This window comes from Rhea pennata, chromosome 1, assembly GCF_028389875.1.
Source record: "Rhea pennata isolate bPtePen1 chromosome 1, bPtePen1.pri, whole genome shotgun sequence".
Taxonomy (NCBI): Eukaryota; Metazoa; Chordata; class Aves; order Rheiformes; family Rheidae; genus Rhea; species Rhea pennata.
Window position 1 is genome coordinate 66,603,574 of NC_084663.1, and position 21,755 is coordinate 66,625,328.

The following is a 21,755-nucleotide window of genomic DNA, read 5'->3' on the forward strand; positions in this document are numbered from 1 at the left end:
TTATGACGATTACTAATCCAAAGCAACTCTGGTGGAGCTAACACTCTCACCAGGGCAGACAACGTGAATACCTCCTGAATCCTGTGTGGTGTTTTGCTTGTGCTCTGTATGGCTGAAAACTGAATTCGTATCTAGGTCTCCCAGGGCTTGGCCTGGGAGAGAGCAGGGAATCCTCACCTATTGGCTTGTTGTCATGAAAAAACCTTGGATGTGAACTAACAGAGCAATTTCAGCTGGTGCAGCTTTAGACAGAAGCCAGCTGAAAGGAATGGAAGAAGAGTGGCTGTCCTCTTCTCAGCAAAGGAGCCAGAAGCCTGAAACTACCCCTCTTTCCAAACCATCCAGCCTGGAGAAACAGATGCCTGGTATGAGGAGTTACAAGCAGTTCCTTCTCTCTGTGCCGCAAGTATTTAAAATAGCCCTTTGCAATGATGCTTGCTGTGATTACCATGTTGTGCAGCTGAGTGGGGTAGAGCACCCCTCTCCTTCCCACCCTAGCATGTGGTCTGGCAGGCCTATCAAGCATATCTAGTACATCCCTGCTGGGTGAGGATTAATTTTTCTTATTTAGGCTTTTTCTCAGAAAATGTAAGTGAAATGGCAACAAATTTATCTCAAGTTGCTCAGTTTGCTGAAGCATCTAAAACTTAATCAGACCCAAACATCCCTGGCTGGCCTCCACTCTAAGTCAAACTTTCCCTGTGCTGCTCATCCACATTTCTGAGGCACAGTCGGTGCCAAAAGCAATGTGAAAAAGCTTTATCTCCTTGCAATGCATTTCAGACTGAAGCCAAGACTGAGTGCTAGGCCAACTCAATTCAGAGATGAGGTTTTTTTCAAGACTACTTTAGTTGCTTTGGTTGTTAAATGCCACTGGGCACTTCTTAGATGTGGGAGTGTCAAGATAATAAGCTTTGAATAAAGTCAGATGGCATCCTTATCTGTTGTACTTGTTACTTAATTTTGCAAGTCCCAATTGCATTTTATTAGTAATAATTAGGTTACTAGATGAAATCTAAATTAGATTTTTTTATGACTGTACACACAGCATAAAAGTACCTCACAGGAGACCTAGCTTTGCATACATCAGCTTTTTATCAAGGCATATGATTTCTGTTTTTTTTTTTTTTAACCTCTGCATAATTGCCTTCAGCATGGAGCTCAGGCTGGGGTCAGGAAAGCTGTAACACCTGGGATGTGTCCCATCACTTTCCCATCCTCCAGGAGAGCCTGAAGCCTGAGGTGATACTTTTGAGCATATGGGAGGCTGTCTCACTGCAAAATACTCTTGTTCGTTTCTATGCAGGACTGAAATGTGGAATTCGTCCCATTGATTTGAAGAGCCCAGAGGATTTTTTCCCACTTAGATCCTTCTCTCGAATTGTTGGCGGGAGAGATTCTGTGCCTGGAGGACAGCCTTGGCAGGTCTGTCTTATAATGCACTATTCCCATTCTCACAGGAAAGTGAAAGGAAGGAGGAGAGGCAAGAGCAATCTTTCATTTTTCCTCAAGCTGTTGAATGCTGCTTGCTCAGGAGTAGGATCTGTTTCAGAAGTTCCTCCTGCCCAGTTCCCCCTTTCTGACCCCTTTCTTCCTCCAGTAACCCCTGAGGAAGGGAGGGCCTGAGCTGATTTAATGGTTAGGGTGACATCTCTGGCTGGTGGGAGTTCATGTTGCTGCAGAGCTTTTGTGATGCTTATCAGCTGAGGATCTGCTGGGTGTTAAGGTGCAGCAACTGGAAACAAGGACTCCTCTCCAGTTTCTGCCACAGAAGAATATTACTTTCCCAAATGACTTGCATTCCTGTAATGAAGAAACTGAGTGATAATGGAGCTATGATTTAGAAGTAACTTAGCAGGACATGGTTCTATTTAAAATGAAACCAAATGTAATACTTTTCTTGTGAAGGAGATGGCTATTTCTTGTTTGCATGTTGCTAGAGCTAAGTCAGAGACCTGTGGCAAATGGTATTTGCCACCTCCTTCTCCCCAGAGCCCTATCCCTATATGTGTAGCCTCTTGAAAATGCATGCATGCAGCAGCACAAAGAGCTGGAGGGAACAGGAGGTGGTGGGAGAGGGAAGGGTACTGAGGTCAGGGGGATGGATCCTCTGGATTCTCTCTCATATTGAGCTGTGGGGAGGTTCCTACAGCAGTGAGACCTCTGTCCAGTTGCCTCCATTTCTGAGAACTCCAGAGTTTCAATGCTGGTGGGACTGAAGGTGGGTGTTGAGAGTCAGCCACAGCTGAGAAATGGCTTCCCTGGGCTCCAAGTGGCTGGAAGTACTACACAAATATTGAGAAGAAAATGCAGGGTCTGGTTTTTGATGGCTTAGCATTTGAGGAGGAAACAACTTGCCTCATCTCAAAGTGTATCTGGCTCTTTGAAGGTCTCTCTCAAACTGGGTCGTTTCCATTTCTGTGGCGGCAGTCTAGTCCGAGAAGATGTGGTTGTCACTGCAGCTCACTGTGTGGCCAACCTGGAGCAGTAAGTCAGTCTGTCCTCCTAACTCTCTCTTGACTTCTCACAGCAAAAGTTACCATTACAATGAGGGCAGCTCACAAGCCTGGTATGCCCTCCTCCTTAGCGAGGGAATGGCACCCACATGGTCTGGTGGGACTAGTGCTCCACAACAAGCAGCTTTGTGGAGCAGGTCACTCCAGAGCTATTTGTGCTCCCCACAGCACCCTCTTGCTTAGGGAGAAACACATGGAGAACCAAAGACCCAGGAGAGGGCTCTCCTGCACAGGGAGTTTATAAATCAGATTTAAAAGCCTTGTTAAGTCCAAAGACTGCTTTAGGAGTTGGATTTTGCTCACTGAGTTCAGTCTCCCTTATTCAGACAGGTAGTTAATTCTTCAGAATAGTCTAGAGTGAAAAGTCCTTACAAATCAAAAGTAAAATCAGCCCTGACAGCTGTCCTATTACTCATAGCAGTCACATTGGCTTCTGTACTCTAAATGCAGGACCAGCTTTAGAAAGCATGCTAAAGACCTCTTAATGGGCAGAGACAATGCCTTGGCCGGCACCTTTGCCAGCCCTTTTATAATAAATTATAATGTAATTGCAGACCAGTCAGCTTCACATCTGTGTCTTATTGAACTTGAGCACCATTTTTAAGGACTGATGTTGAATAATGAGAAAATTGCCATGATGTAAAAAACTTTCATGTGCAAGCTTATGAGATACCTCCTTGTTTTAATATTCACTGCAAAATTAGCCAGTGCTTTTACTCACAACTGTTGCAGCATTAGTTTTCATCTTTTGTAGCTTTTTGCATTGCTGGGCAATCCCGGTGACAAACTACTGGGAAGTACAAGAACAGTTCATTGTGCCAGTGAAGTCTCCTGAGATTAAAACTGAGCTGTGTCATCAGCAGATCTGAAGGGAAGAGACAGTTGTCTTGGGTCTGGGCTTTGTCCAGTTTCTGTAATAGTTCAAGTAGACCTCTAAATAAGCCCTAATTGCCAAGATCTCTAGTTAACACAATGCAGCGGCAAGCTGATGTGCTGTGTGAGCCCGTAACAGGAGATGCAGACAACTAAAATAGAAAAGATAAGTAGTACGTCTGCCTCCTGCAGGGGACAAAGAGCCTCTCAAATCTCAGTCCCAGGTTATGACAGATTTAAGGATCCAGTTCATGTCTCCTGCTCAGCACAGAACTGTCCTACTACAGCTTTTCAGTGTGCTTACTGAAGTCCAAAGAGAAGAATGAAATACTTTAGTAATGATCTGATTTTTCTGCCCTTCTATTTGTTGGATGCTACTGCTTTCATAGCATAATTATCTTCCTAATTGTGAAAAGAAATCTGAATAGCATTTTGGCTCTGCTTGAACTGATTGCTCTAAGTTTAGCTGTGACATTATACTGTTTATAAAATATGCAACAAACATAATTGTCAAGCGTTAATTCAAACTACATACATTTGCCTAAAACAATCATAAAGCTCTTAAACGTAGGTGTCTGCTCATCTCCTAAATGCTTTGATAACAAAATTAGAAAGGATGTAAGGGATCAAAATGATTTTTGGCACTCAATTCCTGTTGCTTTTAAGGCTCCTCATGTGACTTTTAGGATCCCAGATTGCAGGTAAGAGTGGTTGAGCTGCAGACTGTCTCCTGTCATAGGTGTCTGAAACATCATAGATGCTGAGGGAGGCCCAGGGCAAAAGGTAAAACTGTACTTTCTCACTGTCCAAGACCAGCTATAGAGAAATTTGCTGGGACCTTCCCTGGTCTTCTGGCAGCTCTGTCCTGCCTGGATATGAATAGTGGCTTGATGAATAACAGATGAAGCAAAACTCATACCCTTTTAGTTAACAAAAAAGCTAATATGAGGCAGTGGCCCAGTGAAATGTCCCATTGCCAAGGGCCAGCCCCAGCTCCCAAGCATGGGATGGTGTCAGAAGGTCAAAGCTTGGCATCTGGGCAGGGATCTGTGCATGCGCAGTTGCTGCTTGAGGGAGCCCACCCTGCGGCTGCAGCCCCCTTCTCTCCGTAACAAGGTCCCTTTCCACCAGGAAGCTCCTGGGGAGGCTGGTGGTGACGGTGGGGGAGCACCACCTCCGGCAGGCAGACCGGCAGGAGCAGAGCATCCCTGTCTCGCATGTCGCCATCCACCCGGGGTTCAACAAGGAGCACTACATGGACTGTGATGTGGCAGTGCTTCGCCTGCAGCGCCCAGCACAGTGCGGTGAGCCTCAGCCAGGGTGGGCGGCTGCCGTGGGAGGATGCTTTGTGCAGTGAAAGTGCTAATCTCATTTGCCACTCCAGGAAACACTTCTCTTCCTTCTCTGTGTCTCTGGGCTAGAGATATGTCCCTGCAGCTATGACTTTAATTCCCATCAGAGTAATTTGATTAGGGTAATTCTAATCCAGTCTTAGTGACTTTGCTGATTAATTGTCAGGAAAGTTTAGCCCTTGGGTCAGGGACTGTGCTTCCGACGTGCCCCTGCTTCCTTTATAGCACTACGCTCCTGCCTGCCTCTGCTCCCCTTGCACAAGCTGTGCCAGTTCTGTGTTTCCTTGAGCCCTGCTGTGCCAATGCCAGGTTTCTGCCAGCTGCCCGAGAGCAGTCAGCTTCCTCTTAGCCATGACCCTGTGCTGTTTGTTAGCAGTGGACTGCCAGCATCCTACCAACTGAGAAGTGGGCTGGATTCAACCCTGCCCTCTAAGTGCTGTTTCCAGCAAAGGCAAAGTGTCTGGAGCTAATCTGAGCGTTTGGGTATTAGGGAGGTGGCATAAGTTTCTGGTCTTCCAGGCTTTTGGAAGGTGTTGCTCTGGGTTATACAGAGCTGCAGCCATCTGGCCACAGCTGACTGACTCTTGGACAGCAGATCAGCCAACGTAGGATAAACCTTTGTCAATCTGTCTCCAGGCACCACCTCAGATGGCACTGACCTCACATCTGCTCTTCTGTCCTCTTCCCAACTATCCTTCTGCTTCCTGCCCTTATGTTAACATTTAAAGGCAGTTAACAAACTTCCTGATCTCAGTCTGAATTTGACGTGGCTCGGAATAAACTCAACTAAATGCAACTAACGTTTGTAAGCTTGTTTGTGTTGCCGTTTTTAATAAATATTTGTGTGACTGAGCATTGGGGGGAAGGAAGACTGGAACAGCACAATTTGAAGGGTGCTGTTTGTGCCTGTTATGAGACCTGTTTCTGGAAGCATTGGGTTCATGTGCTCACCTGCACATCCTTTCCTCTGCAGGGCGTGAGGTTCACCCTATCTGCCTTCCCCACAGAGATGAAGACTATGAGGCTGGGACCCTGTGTGTGGCTAGCGGCTGGGGCAAGGTGTCAGAGGGTGAGTAAAATAGCAGGGGCTTTTGGTGGCAATTACTGGAATACAGGTAATGAATGAGAGAGACATTTTGTTTTAGAAATAGAAACACAAGGAAACTCTTGCTAGATAGATAATTAAAGGTCTCTTCTGCTTGTCAGAGGACTGGTGCCTGGCAGGGGTGTGCAGATCAGTGTTTTCCTGCCCCTGTAGGATCGCGGGACTATTAGTGATGGCTGCACTTTGCAGTGATGCTGTGCATATGCATGAGTGGGTGCTGAACCCTTGCACAAACAGAACTGTCCTTACAAGGTGCTACAAAAGGGAGAATAGTTCCCTCATGCTTAAAATAGACACAACCTTCTACACAGTCTTTTCCAGACAGTCTGTTTCCTCAAAGGAATTGCACTTGTTTGAACTTTGACAGGTTTCAAAGAAGCTGGAAATCTGTGAGCATTGCTTTCTGCCAGTTCCATCTTCCTTTCCCTCCTGTCCCAGCAAGGAGGTGTCCTGCTCTCGCCCTGTTCAGAGGCACTTCTCTCTGCACTAGCTGTAGGCAAACCAATGCATTTACTTGCATAGTTCTGTGCCTCTATTCATCAGTTCCTGAACTGCCTCAAAACATGGCAGGCAGGCAATGGGCACTGAGCACCCCAGCCACTCATGGTGTTGGTTGTGGCTCTCAGAAGTGGATGGTGTTGGCTGCTGTTCAGGCTGGTGGGGTGAGCTGTGTTGCAGAGCACAGCAGCCACAGTGGGTGCTGGAGATGGCCCTGTTGCTCCCACAGATGCTGGGGAGCCGGCTCCTGTGCTGCAGGAGGTGGAGCTGCCCCTTATCGACAGTGAGACCTGTGGTGCCTTGCTGAGGGAGATGAACCTGCCACCACTGCAGCAGAGCTCCATGCTGTGTGCTGGCTTTCCTGATGGTGGGAAGGATGCCTGTAAGGTAATGGCCTGTTCCCTGCCACTTGTGTGCCCTGAGAACTCCTGCTGGGCAGCAGGACCATCCTTTCCGCCAGTAAATCTTTCTCCTGGGAGAAAGGAAAAAGGCTGCATTGACAGTGTTGTAAAGCCCTTGCTCAGCAGAAAGCTGACAAGGAGCTTCAGGATAACAAAAGCAGGAGGAGTCTTTTGCTAGTGGGAATACTGATGTGGGCAGGAAACCAAAGTGAAACTGCTCTGCTGCTCAGACCTGCCCTGGGCATTGCTAACAGGAGGAACCTTGTTCCAGCATGCAGGTGCCACCACCTATGCTTGGACTGGAAGGAACCTTTACTGGTGGCACTCCATGCAGCCACTGAGGGCGTTGGCATGGGCAGTCCTACTATGAGGATGGAAAGAGGGAAATTCCTACCTTTTCCTTGGTGCTGCCACTACATGCACTAAAGCTTTCCTACATGATAAATTGATCCCAGCTTGCTCCCCAGTGGGAGTGCTGGACTGGAGTTGCTCAACACAGTCCTCCCTGTATTGTTCCTTATAGGAGTGGGTTTTGTCTTGCCCTGACCTTGGAAAGGCTGTCTACCATGCTGTCACTAGTCTGCTTCTGTTGTACTTGCATGAATGCTGCCTTTAGTACTATTTTTAGTACTAAGAGGTAGTTTTAGAAGCTCATAGCTTGCACAAACACTTGCAAGGCTGTGCTGTAGCTGGTGTTAGTACAATAGCTCTCGCTTTTAAACTCTTTACAAAAAAAAGGGTGTGTAGGGGAGGGATAGAGTGCTAAGCTGCAAGTCAGATCAGGGTAGCGAAGCAATGGAGCTTGACTTGGCTTGATTAGACAATTTGATGCAGCTGAATGAGACATGCCAGGCCCAGGTGACTGGGGCAGCACAAGCAAAGTTGTGTTGGCCTCCATGGTACAGCTGGCCTATCATAACCCTGGCAAAGACATGACCTGCTGGCATGTGAATAACTGGTGTTTTTCTTTCCTGTTGGGATGAACAGGGTGACTCTGGAGGCCCCCTTGTATGCATGAGACCAAGTGGTGCCTGGACCCTGGTTGGTGTGGTGTCCTGGGGGGTCGGCTGTGCAAGGGGCTGGGATACCCCAAAGAGGTACACTGTGGCCCGGGGCTCCCCAGGCATCTTCTCCAGGGTGGCTGCATTTGTGGATTTCATTGCTCAGCATATGATACCTGGTAGGTGTGAGTATCCTGATGCTTTTCTCTCCTATATGTTCACCTTAGATTCAAAACTGTCCTGCCCTTTCTGCCTTCCTCCCTCTACCTACACTGCTTCTGTTTTGTTTCCACCCACTTCATAAGTAGCAAAGTATTTTCTGAATTTGGGATGGTAGAAACAAAGGTTGGAATAGATACTTACCCTTTTAGAAGCACAGTTATGATAGCAGCATTGACCTTCACATCCACTGAGGTGGAAAGCAGAAGGCTACTCAGGCTGCCCTCTTCCTGGATGAATGCAGTCCTCCTAACTCAGGAGTGTCCCTTGAGCACTGAATACTCATCCTGTTCTCATAAAAGCTCTTTGAGTGCTTGCCAGCTAGAGAGCTGAGCTGCTGTTGTGTTCCTGAAACAGCACACAGGATTGATCAGGGGTTATCTCCTAATCAAATACAACTTTGAATGCGTATGGGAAGAGGTGCACTGGATTAAGTGCATCAGTTTTAGTAGTTCATCAGGAGTGCCTTTTATAGCTATAAGCACGGATGGGTCTAGCCATTCCCTGCAGGCTACTTGTATTTTTCTCTACAGATGAATGTAGTGCTAATATAAGTTACTAAAAAGATGTCATTATTTCCATCATAGCCATCAAAGCTGGGGTGTTGGTTATAAATAATACTTGACCTATTGCAGCTTTGCTAGGGCTCCTTAATGATTATGCTTTCTAAAAGTGACTGTGTGCAGCTAGGGATGTGCCTCTTAATTGGGCATGACAACTGCAAGGAGTAGAAACCATGTGGCTGCAAAGTGGCAGTGTTGGCCTTTGCAAAGCTAAACTATCAGGATTCACACAGATCAAATGCCTGTGTGATAAAGGAAATACTAACATTAAAAGAGTGTTTAATTAAAAATAAACTTGGAGGCAGCTAAGTGAATGCAGGCCTACCATGTTGGCAGGATAGCTTCAGGGATTTGAGGGGATTTTAAATAGAACTTTGGGAAGAAATTGTGTGTTAGCATCGAGACTTCTCTCAGCTGCATGTCAAGCACTTTGTGTTTGAAACCACTGTAGTGGCATAGCCTGTGCCTTGACCAGTAGTGCCTGTATTGAAATATCCCTTACAGTGCTTTTCTCTCACTAGCTGCTGTGCCAAGCCCTCTTCCTGTGCCAGCTCAGTGCGGTTCCCAAGGTCTACTGGTTTTTGGAGAAAGTGGTCGTGTTCAATATCCCCAGTCCTTGGACGATAATTACCCAGACAACAGGTATTTGCTCTGGTAGCCAACTGCTTGATTTTCTGCAGAGCGCCTATTGGAACATTTTCCAGTGTTCAGAAGCACTCCTGACTACTCTTGGTCTTTTGCCCAATGCTGGCTATGGAATCACCTTCAGCAGTGTCTGGATTACAGTGGATGTGTTCTCTGCTATGCAAATCCCTTGTTACGTTTGCTGGGCAGGACATCCCCGAGGACAGGAAGACACAAAGTCTGTTTATAATATAGATTCTACATGAGCCATGATCATAAAATCGTGGCTGGGTATCTGTTATCCTTTATCCTTTGTAGTCTGATCATATTTATGTTAACTTGCACTAAGAAGCTTTTAGCTCTTGCAAGGTACACAGGAATGAGATGACCTGGGCTGGCAGCATGTCCTTTGTACAACACAAAGCTGCTGTAAAGAAGTGTTGTCCCCAACCAGCTCTGAGCAAATTCATAGCAATCCTTTGCTATTGGTGACTCTCTTCCCAGACAGCTCATGTAAAGAGGGAAGACTAACTTTGCCAGGCAAAGCTGGTGACATCAGTCATCAACCTGTAGCCTGTGCTAGCAGCGAAGTGGTCACTGGAGAGAGATTCCCAGCCAAAGGTGGGACCAACAAGGGCTAAGTTCACCCATGCAGATATATGCCTTTACTACTGCTTGCTTCTAGCTTGTGCATCTGGAATATAACAGTGCCGGAAGACAAGATCATCTTGATACACTTCACCAGACTAGACATAGACAGCCAAGTTGGATGTGACTCCGATTATGTGTCCCTCTATTCAAACAGAGGAGAGCTAATCAGTAAGTATGTGTGCCTTGGAGTGAGGGTTCCTGGGTGTAATCTCTTGTCATTGCTTGCCATGAATAACAGCAAAGTTAGCCAGCTTTTGAGAAGCCTTTTGTATTTTGCATTGCAATCTTAGCTGAGTGAGAAGAGACATCCCAATGAAGCAAGGCAGGTGGGACTGAAGCACATGCTCATACCTGTGCTGGCATCCAGGGGAAGGTTGTTGGCTAAAGTGTCTCAATGTCTTACACCTGTGCACAAATCTGTGCCTCATCTGCTTTGTCTCCCTTACAACTATGAATGCTGAACAGCAGAATAAACTGAGTGCTTGGCCTTGCTTAGCTGATCTGTGCCCAGGTGAGTTTTCTGATGCTGGAGTGTGTTAATGTAGCCAGCAGGTGTTGTGTGTGTTGGAGATGCAACTAAGTCTGGCTGTGACAAACTTTGTTTGTCTCAGATTTGATTAAATGGCAGAACAAATATGTAGACTATTCAGTAACTGTAGAGAGGACACTAAAGGAAAAGTGGTCTCTTGTGCCTCTGAAATGCTCTTGATTCTGAATTTGGACTAAATGGTTCACGCAAATATTGTCTATTTCTCCAGTCTACCTTAGTTTTAATGGCAATATGCTAATAATAGTCCAATAGTAGTCCTTAGTCTATGCAATTCATCATCCAGGAATATTGATATGGCTGTTTTGACTGAAGTCTCATTTCTTCAGTTTTTCTCTATAGCCTCTAAATATTTTCAGGCAGCTAAGGAAGGCTAGTGTGTCTATTCAGTGTGAGAAGAGACCTTCACAATGGGATCTACTGAATGAATTGCTAAGACTTGAATAAATGCATGCTCTGTCTACCCTTAACACCAACTCCATGCCTTCCCTCAGGTAAGGTCTGTGGGGATATACTACCAGCCCCTCTGTTGATAGAGTCGGACGGAGCCACCATCAAGTTTGTTTCTGATGGAGCCAACACTGGCCGTGGTTTTGAGCTCACCTTCACAGCCATCCATAAGGAATCTGAAGCAGGTGACCTTGTCTATGCTGTAAAAACTCCTTTCAGCTTCTTTCTGACCCCTTTAAAACAATAACTACCTTCAGTGTGCCTGAGTGCCTTAAATCAAGCTGTTGAGGTGATTTTTTTTTTTAATTAAAAAAAATACAGTATAATTTCATCTATTAAATCTGTCTCCTCTTGTCTGTAGGTTCAGGCTGTGGAAGTGTGGCAATGTTAGTGGAAGAGGGGAAGATTGATACTGCTAATTACCCTGGTCTATATCCCAGGAACACAAAGTGCCACTGGCTCATTGAGGCTCCAGTAAAGTACATTGTAAAGGTAATAAAAGGAGAAACTGTGCTTAAATATCTGCACTAAGAGCTATTCAGGGAAGCAGTTCAATAAAATCCTGCCAGGAACATCTGTGACATGCAAGCCTGTAAACTGCAAGATTTCCAGGTCACCAACTCTTTGCAGGGCACACTTTGCCAATTAGGCACTGCTTTAACTGCTCCATAATGATGGTAATAAGTGCTTGAAGTCTGTAGGCACCAATCTGATCTACAGATAGCTTTATCTTGAAGTCCAGCCCAGAGTCTGGGGGGAAAGGTAGAGATCATGCTGCAAGCAACATAGTCATCCTTTTCCTCAAGGCAGTGTCTCAGCACCATCCTAAGCTACTCCTTAGCTCCGTACCAAGATGTTTGCTTCTTGCTGTACACGAGTTGTGTGTTAATAGTTCCCAATCATAGTACCAGCATCCTGTACTTCTCGTACCTGTCACTGTGTGCAGTGAGCATCCTATTAAACCTGTTCCACCTTGTGATAGAAGTTACGTTGTCATCTCACATTATTGAAAGCTACTGTGGTGGCTAAGAGTTTTAAACCTAGGACTATTCAATGGCACGCAGACCTGTTACTTGGGTTGCCATTGCTGTGTTTATAAGAGTTTGTTGTTTGGAAAAAAAATAGGAAGGTGGAAACCTCCTCCCCATTTCCCCCAAAACACTTCAAAGCCCTCTTGCAAGGGCACTCCATATGGGGGACACACTCCTTGGAAGTGCATTGAGTGTTGTAGTAAAGATGTAATAAAAGTATGATGCAGTAAAGATGGCCTGAGAAATCCTCTAAGGCAAAGCTTAAGCCTGCTTCATCCTGTGCACAGAGGGAGCAGTTGGGACAGTCTGGCCAAGGTCTCCAGAGAGAGTGTTTAGATGCAGAATGTGACCCCTCAGCAAGAGAAGTCATGCCTGAATTTTCCCTAAATAAAACTATTCTCCAGCCCATTGTTAAGAAGGTTAAGTATTTCAGTTATTACTCTAGCCTTGATGATTCCCTTTGGCTTGCCCTCTTTGCAGCTGGAATTTGAAGACTTTGCTGTTGAACTGAGCCCAAGCTGTATTTATGATGCAGTTACTGTTTACAGTGATGCAGAAGAAGAAAACCAGTTGGGTGAGCACTGATTACTTCAACCTTAAATTAGAATTCACTGTAAAACCAGGCTTATTTTTGTCATCAAAATTCTCCCTCCCATAATGTGGTGCTTGACATATCACTGGAAGGGTAAGGTCAGTGCTTCTGCAGTAACCTTGATGTTTCTGCCTTGCATGTGGTGCTAAGGTTGAGCTCCCTCAGCATAAGAGTTTCCATGTTTTGGTGAAGGAAGCGCTTTGCCAGGGAGAGCTGGCTGATGTTGTGGGGCTGACGCAGGACCATAGCTGATGTTCTGCTGCAGGTCCAGCAAAGCACACAAGTGTGTCTTGCTGTACCTCGCTCTAAGGAGATGGCAAGAGCAACTCTGCTCTAACTGTTGCTTGGGAAGATAAACTTCAAGGTAGAGTGAAAGAATGCTGCCAATTGGTATCTAATTCCACTCAAATGGAGATGAATTCATGAATTGAACTAATGCTCCTGGAATTTCACTTATGAAAAATTGCTAACCTGGGGCATTATAGTGCCACACTTTCAAAGGGAAACATTTTTCAGGTCTTCACTTCAAAGTTACTTCAATTTTTATCAATATTAAAATTTTAAATTAACATAAGGGAAAATGTTCTTATCTTCCTTTCTTGAATTATGTTTCCAGATTTTCTTTGTGTTTGGACCAAACTGAAGCATGTTGCAACACTTCTGTTGCTTAAGAAACAGCTTCTAGGCATTACACTTGCTCTAGCAGAGCTTGATATCAGTTCTTAAGGTGGAAAAACAATCTGGTGCTCAGAAAAGATACTTGAGTCACACTTCAGCAACATCTTCACAGGCTGATATGTGACTCAAAGGACAGATCAGGATGATGAGGGACTGGTGCTTTTTTTTCTCTACAGAAAATAAGCCGAATATCAGGCTTGTCCTGGCTTTGCCATTGACAAGTGACCTTTCCCCTGTGTTGTGGTGGTAATTTAGTTTCACATGTTTACTGAGTGCTGAGTAAGTATTAACATCAGAGCTCCCCTGAAAAAGAAATCTGATCTCCATTGAAAATGAGCATATTTAAATGGAGAAAGAAGGTTGACCAAAGAGGATCTGGAATCTTTCAAGGGAAAATTTTTAGCATCCTGAAGCATTTCACTCAATGCTTTCCAGCGCAACTTTGCCTTAGGAAATTGTGGTTCTTACAGGAAATCTCTGGAATATGCTGCAAGCATCCTGCCCAACTCTAATTATGGGACTCCGTATGTTCTCCAAACCGAGTGCTCTCCAGAGGAAGGAACAAATGCTACGAGTCTTTCTCTATACACATAGCTCATTCAGGAGGGACTCTGCTTGTACCCCGAATGACAGGAAATACAGTTGTCTGCAGTTTTTGTGCAGTGGAGGATGCTCAAGCTGTCTGAGTTTACTTTTAACATTACAATAAGAAAAACAAGGATTATTTTTGTGTACCTGTAGAATAGTTATAGTATGCTAATCCTGGCTGTTCCTGTTTTCTTCTGGGGTTACTTACAGAAGAAACTAATGAACATTGTCAAATGTGTCTTCTGGAAAAGTTCTTGCTTTTAGAAAGTCACAAAGTTTCCAGATTGTCTTTTTTTCCCTGTATTTTTTTTGAAAACCTAGATTAGCTAAAGCCAGAAGTGCTTAAGTGATGATATTTCTCATCTTAAGTAGAGCCTATTCTTTCCCACAGCTAATCTCTGCGGATTCTCAATTCCTAAACCAGTACTGAGCCCTGAGAATACAATGCTGGTGCATTTTGAAAGTGATGGGGAGAACAGCTTCAGAGGATTCAGAGCCAGGCTCACTTTTGTTCATTCAGGTTAGTAGAGAGACGCTTGCTGTGTGCAACAATGTCTACATCATCCACATCTATTTTTAGACTCCTGAGCTTATTTTTTTAGACTAATCCTGCTGCAGTCTGTCAGGGTAATTTTAAAAAGGAATAGCTGCTTGTGGCTGAATACCCTTCTCTGAATAAGGGAGATGAATCAAGTTTTTCTTTTTTTTTTTTTTTTTCTCTCTGAGAAATGACTAACTTTTGCCTGAAATGAGCAGCCTTGTTAATTCTGTCAGTCAATACCCCCTTCCCTCTTGAAAATCTCATTATAAAGGAGAGCCTTCAACCTGGGGGTGAGTCTGCTATTATTGCTTTTTCATTTCATGAATGTGTACCAGCTGTTGCTCAGCAGGGCCAGGTGAATAAAACTTCCCTTCCAGAGTGGAGATTTTTTTAGGGGGTGGGAGGAAACAAGCCAAAGCTGTTGATCCAAGTCAGGTAGAGCTGACTCTTATTTCTTCTCTAGAGGAACCAGGAAGAGAAGATTTGGGATCAACCAAATCCAATGTTCCAATTCAAATACCAGTGTTGCCTCTGAAAGATGTCCCCTTGGGTAAAGAAATTAAATTTTTCTCAGTTGATTTTCTTTTAGAAGCTTTCCTCTAATGTATAACAAGATTTTGCAGTGAAATAGATTTCTGACCTCAAGCCCTATTTTGTGCACATAATGTACAGAAGAAAAGCAGTGGGGAAATGCCCCAACTCCTTCTCTGGACATGCAGCAGGTCCTCTCCATTCTGGTTGCATGCACTTTCTATCTGCAATGGGAAGCACAGGGTGTGTGGACAGGAGATACCTACTTTCAGTCCTAGGCCTTGCTTCCTCCCTGAGGTGTTAAATAAACTGGAGTTCTGAGGAGATTATTTCCTTCTCCTCCTTTCCGAGAGAGCAGACAAATTTGGTGTCTCCTGCATCTTTGATCTGGCTGTATCCACTGTGTAAGATTCTCCAGCAAAATAAAACTTGCACGCAAGTCACTGATTAGCTCTCTGCTGTCTTGCAGATGCCTGTGGACTTCCCGTGGTTACTCCCTGGTGGCTGTTCAAGCGTCTTAGTGGGGGCGAAGAGGCCTGCCCCCACTGTTGGCCTTGGCATGGGGCCTTGAAGCTCCTTGGAGACTACCAGTGTGATGGGGTGGTTGTCAGCCCCACATGGCTGCTGACAGCAGCCCACTGTGTGCAGCTGTGAGTGTCACATGGCCGGTGTGTTGCCAATGCCCCTTTGGGCTGGAGCATGAACATCCTTGCTCGTGTGACCACCCATAAATTGCATCCACATCTTTGCTTCCTCTGCTATGTTTTCATCCTGCCCTTCCTCTATGTCTGATTTTAGAGATGGCACTGTTTTGGTCTTGTTAAAGTGAATGGCACTATCTGGCTTTGCTACAGCTCTGATTGCAGAGCTAATGTAAAGCACTTGTGGCAAGAAGCTCTTACTCAGCATTCCTGGGAATGGGTGACTAATTAGAGGAGAGCCAAAAAGTATGTGACTGCTGAATAAGGGAGCTGTAAGGCTGACTACAAGCAGTTCCAGTATGTTTGCTTTTGTTATACAGATCCAATAAACCCTTGCACTGGACTGTGGCAGTGGGAGACCATGACAGAGCCCTGAGAGAGTCAACAGAACAGGTAAAAAAAAAAAAAAAAAAAAAAAAAAAGAAAAAAAGTAAGCAATATCATTTTAAAAAAGCTGACTGCACTGCATTTGCCCTTAAAAGCCTGTTTGGAAGAACCTGGTATGCATAGATAATATGGTGCTAACAGCAAGACAAAGTAAATGATATATAGCATGTGTTAAAGGATGAGAAAGGAAATCTGGTAACTCTAGCCTCATAGCTAATTTGCCGCATGTAGAAAAACATTTTAGTGATGGTGAGAAGAGACAGATATAAAAAATCTAGCACATGACTGAGTGTTCTCAGGCTTTTGCTCTCTTGGTGGTGAGCAATGTATCTGTTCGTTTAAAAAAAAAAAAAAAAAAAAAAGCTTGCTGGCTATGCCCCCTTAGTAGGGATGGGGAGGAAGAAAGGCATGTGGAAGGAAGCAAAGAGGATTTGTCTTAGACTTCTGCAAAACTTTCCTGGCTTGTGTTTGCACAGCGATAGTCTTCTCTCTAGGCTCAAGAGAGCTAAATAAGCTGCCCCAGAAATCTTTGGAGCAGAAAACTGACAAGTGAAGGATTCATCTAGGTCCTTGCACCTTTTTGTTTTTTTCATGAAATATTGAGTTTTCTCTGGCCTGGCAATGGTTTGTGGGATTGTTGTCCCTCTTCCTTTACAAGTATGCTTTCAGAAAGCACTTTGGAGGGCAGTTTTCCTTCTTTGCCCTAACATCTCTGGTCTTATTACAGATGAGGCGAGTGAAAACCATCATGGTGCATCCCAATTTTGACATAGTGAGCTATGACTCTGACATTGCCTTGGTTCAACTAGATGCTCCTCTGGAGTACAGTGCTGCTGTGAGGTCCGTGTGTTTGCCCAACAGCACAGAGCCCTTATCTTCCTCTTCCCTCTGTGCTGTGTCTGGATGGGGGATCAGTGAAAAAGGTGGGTTTTCTGATTCTTGGTTATTTACCTATTATGAGCAGAACAGACTTTTCAATCTTGAATTTTATTCATCTGTTTCCCTAGCAGTTGCTCATCTCTAAGGTGTAGTGGGTTTGTCTGGATCCAAGCCTCGCTGAGTGAAGGAGAGATCTGTTCATGTTAATACAGTTTAGTGATGCAAGCAATTCGTATAGTGGGTACAAGTCACTCTGTATGGAAAACCTTTGAATAGACAGAGCACTGGCTTCTATTTGCAGAACCTGAACTTGAGATTAATTACTTTCTGTGGCAATGTAATGAGCATCGGTTTCTGCCCTGGATAGTATGAACTGACACCCCTTTTGTCAGATGACTGTGTGCAGCTATGGTCCGTACGCCTACTAGCTGTGAGTTAGGGGAAAAGCCTCCTGCAACTAGAAGAGTAGACATGACTAAGCTATAAGTAAAGGTTTGGACAGTCTGGAGTGAAGTTGAATCCCTTTACTGAGGGATTGCTCCACTGCATCCAACTTGCTTTAGATATGGACGGGTAGGAGACTTGTTTTCTGGGTGAATCCTTTCAGATATTTGTAGTGGTGAGCTTTCTAGCACCGCAAATCATTTTTGGCGTAAATAGTGTGCAACTGTTGCCAATTTGTTTCCCAAGCAGATGGGAGCCGAGCCACGCGACTGCAGCAGACACAAGTTCCTGTACTTGAGAATGAGGTCTGCGAGAGAAACTACTACTTAAATCACCCTGGAGGGATCACAGCTCGCATGCTTTGTGCAGGTTTTGTTTCTGCTGAAGGGCAGGACTCTTGTCAGGTGAGGTGAAACAAGCTGAGTGCAGTTGAAGGTGTCTGCTTCTGTATGCATGAAGATGCTGGTAGATCATCTAGGGGAAGGGATGGGAGAAGATGGGAGAGGATGCAGGGTAGGAGGGAACGTTATACATCAAATGACAACTAACAGCTCCAACAGCTGTCCATCCATGGAATAGACAATACTTACAAGAGCAGTAGGTGCAGTTGATCCTTACTGGTGTTAAATGTAAAGCATAGTGCTGCTTGAAACTATGACCACAGACCTAGACAGTAATTTTTGAGAACTGAAGGAGAGGATGTTCTGCCCTTACACTTCCTGAAACCTCTCTTAGCTCAGTGAAATACGTTCTAATTGTAGCTTACTTGCATGCCCTTCTGAGACCTTTTCTCAATACGAGAAATTATTTCTATTGGTTTTATAAAACTTTCCGTATTTAGAGCACTATCCAGGAACTAATATCCCTGAAATCATGATGACAGTAGGTAAGAACAGCTGAGGAAATAAAAAATGAAGCAATTCTGACAAATGTACTGTCAAGCTTGAAAAGTAGGTCCTACTTAATACTGCAACTTTATGGCAAACTAATAAATTGCACATACCATAAAATGATTGATCCTAGTGCTCTTAAGTCTCTATCCTGTGCTCAGTCTGTATTCCACACTGCCCTGCTGATGACCAAACCTTTAAATTGATGTCTTAATTTCAGCTTGTGGATGAGTTGTGCCAGAAGCTTTACACCCTGTTCTGGCACAGAAGTTTTTCTCCTTGTCAAATCTGATCTGTTACTACTCTTCTAGCTTGCAGTGTTGTGAAGGTCATACAAAATAACTGAGTCCACTGGTCTCTGGTTCTTAGGGTGGTTCTGGTGGCCCTTTGGTTTGTAACAACGAAAATGGACCATTTATTCTTTATGGCCTTGCCAGCTGGGGAGTTGGCTGTGCCAGACCAAAGAAACCAGGAGTCTATTCAAGGGTGAGGACTTTTCTGAACTGGATCAGACTGACAATGAAAGGTGAGTTTTCTTTGTCTAAACAAGCTATGTTCTGAATACCCCTTGTAGAAAATATTCCAAATACATTGAGGATTTTCTCTGGTAGATTTTCTGAGGAAACTTGGAAGGAAGAGGGTGGGGGGAGAAAAGAACAAGTGGTGTCACTAATTTCCTGCAGGAAGTTGTCCTCTTCCTCCTTTTCATCCCTTTCTTCTAAACAAAACTTGGTAGAAATTGGAATGGGATTTTTTTAGTAATATATAACACTTCTGTTTCTTAAATTGAACATAATCTTTGGATAGACAGTTTTCTCAGTACAAAGAAGCTACTGTTGAAAACTCCAGCTAGACTTAGGCTTTGATATATAATCTGGGACAAAACCATAAACTGAACTAGTGTGTCTCTAGACAAATAACAAAACCCTCTGGAGAAATTTATCCTGCAGAGTAAGTGCTAGAAAAGGAATAATTTATACTATATAGTAGTGAATGAGGACTGAGCTTGCCTATGGATGTGATAAGACACAAGCCCCTTACAAAAGGAAGAGGCCTTAAATTGGTGGCTCTTATGTATAGAAATAAGGAGAGCAAATTTTTTGTGAGGTGAGTTAGGTGACCCCCAGCACTGTCGTACTCTTACCTGCATGAGTCGTCTTTGTTCCTCTCCCCCAGCAGTTTGATTCCTGCTGAAGTTCCCCCAGCCAAGGGTGTAACTAGCTTTGTAGCTTCACTGGCGAATGAAGTCTGCCACCTCTGTTTCTGCCACCTCTGTTTCTTTAATCTGATGAGATTTTTTTGAGATCTCAGACACTGAATTGCTCCACTTTTTTTTTTTCCCCTCATGTAAACAAACTAATCTCATTCAAGAGAAATGTTTCACTTTGGACTTTGGCTTAAAGTAGTTGCACTGTGAAAAAGTTGCTGATGCCAAACATTTGTCTTCCAAAGTCTTATCCCTCCCCTTGCTTGCATGTGCACACATACAGCCAAGAATTTAATTCTCTTTAGTGAATAGCTTTGATTGTCCCACAGCATTTCTTGGGGAAGAGGAAAGAGCTAATCTTGGACAGAGTTTTAATATTCCTACCCATCCTGTATTTTATTATATTTCTCCTAGTGGAAAATGGAGAGGATTTCTGGTAACAAGAATGTTTTTTGCTGTATCCTGAATAAAGTATTGAAGTTATGAACAGGAAATTAAAGTGTATACTAAAGAAAAGAATACAGTGCGGATAATGCTCTGTTCACTCAAATCAGATGAGAATTCATTCTTCTGCTCTGCATTGCTGTCTTCTATTTTTCCCTTGCAGGGTTGGTCTTAGTCCCACATTGACCTAAAAGAGAAATATTAGTACAGGTGTGAACTGAGTATGAGACCTTTCTGCTAAACTAACTATAGCCCATTTAAAGCAGGGATGATCTGGCTACTATACAAGTGATAACTTAGCTGAGAGCTGGCTGGAGATCTGTTCCATTTGCTTGGATCAGATGCAGCTGGCTGCTGCCTGTTGGCTATCAGCTGTAACGGCTTTTGTGGATTTACTGTAGATCAGGCAGTTTATGCAGGGGAATTGTACAGCTCTGTAGCTGTAAATCCTTGCCAGTGGTGGAGACTTTAGTACTGCATAAAGATCCAAAGGCTCAAAGCTCCAAGGGCTCTTTGAGCCAGGTACTGACCATTGGCTTTTGCATTTTACTTTCATAAAATAACACTTCCTGCAATGAAAGGCTTTACCATAATGAATGTTGCTCAGCAAGCTGTGTGTTAAACTGGCTGTAAGCATGTCGTGCCTCCCCAGGTGGTGAACAGAGCACACCGCAGGGAGGCGGCAGTGGACCTGGGACCTCGGTACCGGAACAGCCAACGAGCTTGCCCACAAAGCCCACGAACTTTGTGGGAGAGGCGCACAAACAAGGTAGTGGCTCCTTGCCTCTATATAACTGTGTAGCTGTTGTGTGTGAGGGGCTGCAGCATTTGCCTTGCAGATGAGGGAGGAGCTGACTCTGGACAGTGCCTGATAAGTGCAAGACCCCAAACATCTCAGTGTTGGTCCTCAAAGTGTTGGCATACTCCCTGGGAGAGGGAAGGGAGAGAGACTGAGTGTAGCCTAGAGAAGAGACCTTGTAGCTAGAAACAACAGGCTCACCCTGAATAACAGGGATTCATTAATGTTGCTACAAGCTTCTGTGTCCTTGGCTATGTTGCTTAGTCTCCTGTACTTCTACCTTACTACCTATGAAATGGGGTGATAGTTTAATCTGTCTTTTAGACTTCGAGTTCCTCAGGGCAGAGACTATTACTTAAGATCTGCTTACACTTGCACTTAGCATGATCAGAGCCCTGATCGTGGATGAGGCATGCTCTCATGCTTCGATAGCACCGGCAGGCACACGAACAATCCTGTCTTCCTGATGTGATGTGCTTCCTCCTGTTTGTTAAGCATTTAAATGTTTCTCCACAACTGATACTGTGATCCTGTTGGAGTGATGAAAAGGCTGAAGTACCCTCAAGTAATTAGATGACACTAGTTCTGGTGTCAAGTCAGTGAATGCTATTGTTCATGACTTTAAAAAGCAGTATGTTTGGGAGGGAATGTGTTACCAGCTCTGCTTGACTTGTGCAGGAGTGAGGGTGCCCATGCCTGTGCTGCCTTGTCCTGATGTGTTCTGCCAGCACAGGGCCTACTTCTCAGAGGGATGGAGTATGTGTGTAGGAACCCTTGCCTTGCCCTTATGCAAAGATGTGCAACTAACTCATTGCTCTTTAACCTTGATTGTAATGCAAGAATTATTTTAGACCAGCTTTTCTGAAGGACTGGCACTCTATCCATAGCTCAGCTTGGCTGAGCTCTCTTCTACTGGGAGTCAAGCCAAGTGGTGCTTCCCTACATGTACCTGGGCTTGCACACACCCTCAGATAGCTGCTACATCTCTCCTGCTGTGCTGTTCATGCCATACTACCTCCTTGAGAGGAAAAATGCTCCTCTCCTCTCCCTTTGGCATTTGAAGGACTGCCAGCCTGTCAAGGAGCTCAGGTCTCCCTCTTCCCTCTCCCCCTCTGTGCTATTGGCATCCTGCTCAGGTATGCAGAGAGAGTGAGGTGCCAGTGCCTCATCCTAGCAGAAAGCTCATAAACATTGGTGTAGGAGGAAACACTCTTGCACAGAATTAAAGCTGTTCTACAGAGGG

At 44.6% G+C, this 21,755-nt stretch overlaps 1 protein-coding gene across 1 annotated transcript in view; it reads left to right on the forward strand.

Annotated features, from left to right (window-relative positions):
* The first annotated feature begins 268 nt into the window (after positions 1-268).
* Positions 269-21,755, forward strand: part of OVCH1 (ovochymase 1) — a 34,546-nt gene continuing 13,059 nt past the window's right edge. The window contains exons 1-19 of the mRNA XM_062601621.1: positions 269-365; positions 1,307-1,425; positions 2,390-2,487; positions 4,521-4,693; positions 5,715-5,810; positions 6,574-6,731; positions 7,733-7,925; positions 9,050-9,170; positions 9,838-9,971; positions 10,845-10,985; positions 11,162-11,292; positions 12,312-12,405; positions 14,081-14,209; positions 15,231-15,411; positions 15,783-15,855; positions 16,577-16,772; positions 17,422-17,576; positions 18,432-18,588; positions 20,366-20,482. Of these exons, the coding sequence (XP_062457605.1) occupies positions 269-365; positions 1,307-1,425; positions 2,390-2,487; positions 4,521-4,693; positions 5,715-5,810; positions 6,574-6,731; positions 7,733-7,925; positions 9,050-9,170; positions 9,838-9,971; positions 10,845-10,985; positions 11,162-11,292; positions 12,312-12,405; positions 14,081-14,209; positions 15,231-15,411; positions 15,783-15,855; positions 16,577-16,772; positions 17,422-17,576; positions 18,432-18,588; positions 20,366-20,482 (2,563 nt within the window). The remainder of the gene's footprint in view (positions 366-1,306; positions 1,426-2,389; positions 2,488-4,520; positions 4,694-5,714; positions 5,811-6,573; positions 6,732-7,732; positions 7,926-9,049; positions 9,171-9,837; positions 9,972-10,844; positions 10,986-11,161; positions 11,293-12,311; positions 12,406-14,080; positions 14,210-15,230; positions 15,412-15,782; positions 15,856-16,576; positions 16,773-17,421; positions 17,577-18,431; positions 18,589-20,365; positions 20,483-21,755) is intronic.